The 6,795-nt window shown below is 47.0% G+C and overlaps 1 protein-coding gene across 3 annotated transcripts in view; it reads left to right on the top strand.

The window, feature by feature from the left end:
• WDR7 (WD repeat domain 7) overlaps window positions 1-6,795 on the top strand; it is a 116,570-nt gene that overhangs the window by 58,936 nt on the left and 50,839 nt on the right. For all 3 annotated transcript variants that reach the window (XM_026865343.1, XM_026865342.1, XM_026865341.1), the window contains one exon: window positions 1,297-1,518. In XM_026865343.1, the coding sequence (XP_026721144.1) occupies window positions 1,297-1,518 (222 nt within the window). The remainder of the gene's footprint in view (window positions 1-1,296; window positions 1,519-6,795) is intronic.

Genomic DNA, 6,795 nt, shown 5'->3' with positions numbered 1-6,795 from the left:
TTTTTTTTTTTTTTTTTCCCCCTCCCGTACCATTGTTAAGCTTTCTGTTGTTTTTCTCTCCCTTTTGGCTGGTACCTCGCTGTCACAGCCACGGCACCGTTACCTCAACGAGGACCATCTTCTACCACAGGTTCTAAAATTTGGTGAGCGTTCTTGTAGGTACCATTCCGTTCCCTGCCGAGCCCCGGGAATGTCATTAGCAGAGAGAGACGTACAGCGCGACTCGCTAATTCACCCTTCATTAATCCACAAGCCCAGTGAGGCTCCTTCAGTGCCAGGTGGTGCCTTCCGACTTCTCAGCAAAGGTTTAGCAGCAGAGTGCTGGCAGAAGGATTAAGACTTCATTATTTCTGTAGAATATAGGGTAGGGCGTTTCCTAGGATGCTGTGAGTTAGTTTTCTGGGTAAAAGTATTAGGTATGAAAAGGGGTTAGTATTGCAGGTAAAGGTATTTGTCAGAGGAAATGAATACAGTATTTTCATTCCAGTCCATTTCTGCTAAGAATCTGTTTCTTTACTCAAAAAAACAAACCAAAAAAAAAACCCTCAACAGCTTTATCTGCTTAGTGAACTTCAGAATCCTTGGCCTATATTAGACTAATAATTTAAATCTCGGTTTATGTAAAATTCATAATGCAGTGAGGCTTTTTCACTATTTTTAAAATTCACAATACACTGGGTTTAGGGATGTTTGTTAAAATACCAGATGTAACATTTTAGTATACAAAAATAGTAGTTTGGTTTAATGGCATATACTGTTATGCTAAAATTTCGTAAGAATCTGAGCATGATGATGGATCCTAAAACAAAACGATGCTTTTTTAGAACACAGATAAGGTATCCTAAAAATTCGTCATCTTTAAAAAAAGAAAATTTGTCCTGCAAATTAAAAATTAGCAAGAAGCAAACCAAAAATCACCTATCACAAAACCTAGACAAACGCAGAATTCCACAGATCTTTTATCAACGGAACAAATAAAATCATGAAATGACAGTTTTCTGGTGGCGCTTTTTTCCCTGTGGGATCTTGACAGGTTTTGAAGTGTGGATCTCGCTGAAGACAGACCTTGCAATAGGTGCTATTTAGACTTTTATCATGTGTTGGAGGTTTTGAGCAGTAAAATGGAATTATCTCTACCAGCTGAAAAATCCTGGCAAGGACAGCAAGGGTCCTGAAGATGCGATTTAAGTTAAATGGAAGCCTCTTGTACTCTCTCTGGGAAACACAGCGTTGTTTGGGGTGTTAAACAACAACTCGGCTTTTGATTTTTCTCATAGTTCTTACTTTTCGTTTTAGGTTGTCTGTCGGGTCTCCCACAAATGAAAAAAATATCTACGTCCTACGAAGAGAGACGGAAGCAAGCCACGGCCATCGTCCTGCTGGGGGTGATCGGGGCGGAGTTTGGAGCTGAAATCGAACCTCCAAAGCTGCTCACTCGGCCACGCAGCTCCAGTCAAATTCCCGAGGGATTCGGGCTGACCAGCGGTGGATCGAATTATTCTTTGGCAAGGCATACGTGTGAGTAACCCAGGGAGGGTGGGGAGGGAGGGCTCTTATTAATTTTCAGTATAAACGAGTTAATTTAAAATATTCTTGTGTTGGAAAAAATCTTCTGAATGTGCGAGAAGAGGTTGCTGAGTGGAGCTGGTGGCTGAGTGTGAGGGTTGCGGAGGTGCTGCTGCCATCGGCCAGCTCTTCTGCTGGATCTCTGACACCCTTCTCCCAGTTAACCGAAACGCCCGTATTTAAGACTGCGTTCTGGTAATTTTTTTAACCCTGAATACATTCCTTGGGTTAGTAGAGAGAGGGAGGGGAATGCCAGCGCTAGTCCTGCCTCCTCCCTTGACTCACCTTGGTTTTCAGCACGTGGCAGGTCCTGCTCTTGGTGGAGGTGTTCCCCCTGTAACTGGGCACCGGTGGGCTCCTTCACCCACAGACATTGCGGGAGGTGGATCAGTAGGCTGGAGGAAAACATTCGTGGTGATGAGGAGAGATGAGGGCAGGGAGAAGCGTGCAAGACGTCTGACATAAAAATCAGAATAATTTAATAGAAAATGGTGGAATTCAAGGTGTGCTGTATAAAGTGTTACATTCTGGTCCTGCATCAATGTTAGTACCGCAGCGTTGCTGTAATTATCCCTAGCAGGGACGGTAAACGTGCTCTTACTGAAGATGGTAACATCCCCACATGTTGACTGTTCGATGTTAATACTGGAAAATCTAACAGAAGCAAATGCAGCGACGGTGCCCTGGGTTCATGCGCCTGTTCTGGCCGGGTTCCTGAGCGTGCCAGTCTTAGATTGTTTTACGTGGAGTCTGGCAAAAGTCCCTTTGTCATCTCTGTAGGATCTCTGAAGCTCTACAGCCTTTTTGCCAGCATAGCCTGGAAAACCAGCTGCTACCTGGTCAGCTATAAAATAATTCCCCAGCAGTGGATTTCTCCTGCGCTAGTTCAGTCTCCACCTCGTGCCCAAGTGCCTTTGAGGAAGAGTGAAAAAAACAAAAAATTGAAACACCGAGTATTGCCTCAGCTCAGAGCTGTTACAGGGGGAGGAGAGGTGGCAGTGATAAAAGAGGGACCGACCTTCTGCCTGGAGCCCTGTCCCGGGCATCCAACCCAAACAGGGTTTGTTGGAGGGGGTTGTCTCCCCGAGCAGCATCTTGTCCCTCAGCACAAGAAGTCGTGAAGGCCCTGACTGCCGGCGTGGGGGAGGACGTGCTTTGCCTTGGTTTCCTTCCCCGTGGTGCTGCTTGGTGTCGTGGAGAGGAGTCTCACTCCAGCATCTCTGTCGGGCTGCAGAGACTTCTGGGCGGGAAAGGTGCAAAACTCATTCTGTGTTTTCCTAGTCATTAACTAGGAACTATCTAATTAAACTGCGATTCATTTTCCTAGAAAGTATGTGGATAACGAGTTTCATAATGATGATGTTTTATTTTCCTGTTTTAATGAAGTGCAGGGCAAGTGCTGCCTCTGTAGTCCCATGCTAACGTCTTTTGGAGGTCCCTAAAATAAGAGGATGTGGAACCCTTGATTAGAGTCTGGGCGGTGCAGAGCGCTCGCCACGCTGCTCGGAAGCTCCTGGTGATGCGGAGATCTCCTCTGTCTTCCCCAGTCTTCCAGGGACACGCTCCTCGAGCGAACTTGGGCTCGTTTATGCTTCGCTTCCAGCAGGCTGTGGAGCCTAACGCTGCCTGATCCTCCATGGAAAAGAAGTCAGATCATTTCCATCAACAGCGCCTTGTCTGTGCCCTTCTCACAGCTCTGCCCTGGGCCCGTCGCTGGGGGCTGAGACGTTCAGACCCATCTTTGATCCTCACCGGTTCTTTCCTCTGGTGTCTTCGTTTATCCGTTGGCATGTTGGTTTTGTTCCGTTAGGCGCAGCAGAGATACAAACCCCAGCTTTGAAGGCCTGTTAATCCTAACGTCAGGAACGCTGCACAGCCGTTTGCTGACCGAGAGGCTGAAATTCAATCTCTAATGTAGATGAAGCTTGACACGCAAAATCCTGAAAATTTAGTTCAGTGCTGTAAAGCAGTATCTGAAATGGGTGAGGAGCCAGAGGAAGATTGGAAATAAAGGCTAGTTGGAGGAAAAAAATATAGGAGAGACTGGATTATACTTTGGGTTAGTGATGATATTAGCAGTAAACTTGATCTTCTTCATCACGTTTTACGCAGAGCTCTTCCTCACTGTAAAAATTTGATGCCAGTATTGCTCCCTGGCAGTAGAAGAGTGTTGGTGCTCCCCGGGCCGGGGTTTGCTGGTGGCCCTGTGTGAGCCTGGTCTCCGGCACAGCACTTGTACCGCAGCAACGGGCCCCCGGGGGGGGACGGGGCAGGCGAAGACTCGCTGAAAATGGCAATAGTGCTTGCCAGAAAATGCTCTTTTCAGGATGGGGGTGTTTTTCTTTATATCATCGTGCTTGTTAAAGGCCATTCTCCTCTTTACTCCACATACGTAACAAGGGATTACTTGCTTGGAAATTCACTGCTTTAAACAAGAGGAAGCAAAATTCCTAGTATGCACTCAGGCTGACGGCGTTTCTTTTTGATATATGTGTCCTGTTAGGACTTTCAGGCAGCGTACTAAAATACACACAGATTATTTCTTTGTCTTCCAGTGACACATAAAATATTTTTGGCCCTTCCAAACAGCTGCGGAGTTGATAAGGTGTAGCGTGGTCTCGCGCAAGCTGGCTGTAGGACGCGAGTGCTGTGAACCAGCAGCACTTAGCTACAGCAGTTCCGGATTGCCCACCGGGATGTGGTTTGTGCTGCCCGAAGCCTGGGCGGGCTCCTGAAGAGCATGGCTTCCCTCCTTCCCCCCCCGCTGCCAGGGGGAGAGCTGGTAGCCACCGGGGCTTTCTGCTGGCCACCGGTGTGACGGCGCTCCCAGAAACCTTTCCTGTGGGCGCCTCTCCTCCCCTTCAGTCACAGGTCTGACACCTTTTTAATTGCCATATTTTGTTGTCAGGTACCAAAACTGTGCTGTGAGTTGGCCAGAGCGATGAGGAAAGTTGCCTGAAGCCTAAAGCCACAATATTTCCTATTTCAAAATAAGTTATTGACACAAATTCTTCATTTATGGTGCTAGCGCACGTGGAGTGTTTGCTGTATGAATTGTGCACGTTGTGATTTACTGTATTTAAGGAAATAATAATTGTGATAATGCCTTTTTGAGAGGGTGGAATTCTCTAGAAATCCACGCAGTGACCTTGCCTGACATCCTGCATTAATCTCTGTTGACCTTACAAATAGTTCATGAGATATTTAATTATAAAATGCCACCCAAAGAATTTCTCATTACGGATGCGCCACGTCGCGCTTAAAGTGTGGCTAATGCTGTGTTTATAAAGTTAATGGGCTGATAAATCTGAATGACTGTCCTGTCCTGAATATGAAAATACTTGATTCTGTTGTTAATGCAGTGAATTTTTCAAAACATCTGCCATCAATAGAGTTATTAATGATAAGTGTTTTGCCCTTTAACTCAGTCAGTGTCGTGTGCGACAGCGTGTTCAGGGCACTGGGTTATTTAGATTGTTTTTGCTGGCCACGCGTCCCTGTTTCCTTCCAAAAGCCATCGGAGGGTTTCCACGTTACGTGATCCCCGGCACTCACTCCGGGTTTGGTGATTTCTGGATTAAACAGCCGGCGGCTGGGTTCCCAGTGCAGACTCCTGATACCATTCTTCGTTTTTTAATTACGACGTCCTAAATTCAGAGCAGCGGACGTTCTTGCCTGTTGGGCAGGAGGGGACGCAAGTGAAATTTCTGGACAGAAATAGAAATATCCCGGCCTGTGTAACTGCGTTGTACTGCCTGGTGGTGAGATGCTTCTGCCATTAGAGGCCCGTTTGTAAAATGTTACACCTTGGAGCAGCTGCCTTTAGACTGTTCAGCCGTGACTCTGGAAAACCCCACACAAGTCATCAGGTTAGGAGGAAAAATTATTAATTTTCCAAAGTAAATACAATTTCAGTAGCGCTGGAATTTTAACACCTCTGTGTTGGGAGCTGGGCTTTGCCGTTCAGGAAGCAGCTTGTGCGTTAGCAGCTGCTAAAGTTGCGTTTGCAGCTTTTTTTTTGTGTCCACCTTGTCCCTCTCTGTCCCCCCCGGGGGTGGCTGTGAAGCCGGAGCCCCAGGGCTGTGCCGCAAACCCTTGGGAACGGGGCTGGAAGCGGAGGAGGCGGGGGGATGAGCAGCCTGTGAGGAGCATCTCGGCTCTCTGGAAGGGGGCTGCTGCCACAGGAAACGGATGAGATACTGCACATGTTGTTGTTTTCCTCAGGTTTGGATTTTTGCATTATTTACTGCCTGATCTTCAGGCTTCACCACTCAGTAGTCTCCGAAAAGCCTCGTGGCTGCAGCCTCTGAACACCTTTCCTAAGGAATACGTTTACCCTCACAGTATTGCTGTTGCTGCTGGAGTTGTGTCTGTGTGTGTTAGAGAGAGGTTTACCCCTCAGGTTACACTGGGGCTTTGTGATCCGTCTTTACACACACGTAGGCACACGAAAAGTGAGCAAGGCCGAGATTACTTGTGTGTGCAGGCGGCTGTTTCACGCGTTTTGTTAAATCGGGGTTTCCAGCATTCCAGATTTTTGCGTAGTATCCCAAACGTATTCCAGCAGAAAATAGAATTTAACACAGGAGAAACTTGAGACTCTCGGTGTTTTGCTCCATCGCCTACCTTGAAAGCTTTTCTAACATCTTTTGATCCATTAGTTCTGTGTTGTGAAAAATATGTTAAATTGCCGGTCCAGCAAGGAGGAGACAGCCCCTGTGAGGAGGAGGAGGAGGAGGAGGAGGAGGAGGAGGCTGCTCCCTGCTAATTGTATGCACCTACTACTGGGGTGATAGGCTGAGCTGGCAGCAGCAATTAATAGACGAGGCGGCGCTCGGGATGGTCACTTAGAGAAGCAATAAATCAGCTGAGCACCTGAACAGCAGCCTTTCAGAGCAAATTAGGCGAACTGGCTCAGCAACTTAATTTAAGCAAAACCACAACAGCGGGATTAAAGCAAATAACTGATTTTATTGTTGATAGGGAGCCCGCTAGCAGCGCCTGCCGTTTTGGTGTGACTGTATTTTTGTGTCAGTTATGCGGAGGGCTGCTTGGATTTGCATGGATCCCATGGTTCCTGACGTTATTCTCTTTATTTGGAGCTGTACGTTTCAGTCAGCGTGCTGTGACATTCGGTGCACTAGGAAGACTAAAGCGTGCTTTTTTTTTCCTTGAGTTGGTGTGATTAGATCAGTGTCTCGAGCAGAATTTTGTCCCTGAAGGGGGGGG

The sequence above is a fragment of the Athene cunicularia genome (genome assembly GCF_003259725.1).
Source record: "Athene cunicularia isolate RWA chromosome Z unlocalized genomic scaffold, athCun1 chrZ_part1, whole genome shotgun sequence".
Taxonomy (NCBI): domain Eukaryota; kingdom Metazoa; phylum Chordata; class Aves; order Strigiformes; family Strigidae; genus Athene; species Athene cunicularia.
The sequence above is the reverse complement of the archived record's forward strand: the minus strand, read 5'-3'. Positions and strand labels throughout refer to the sequence as shown.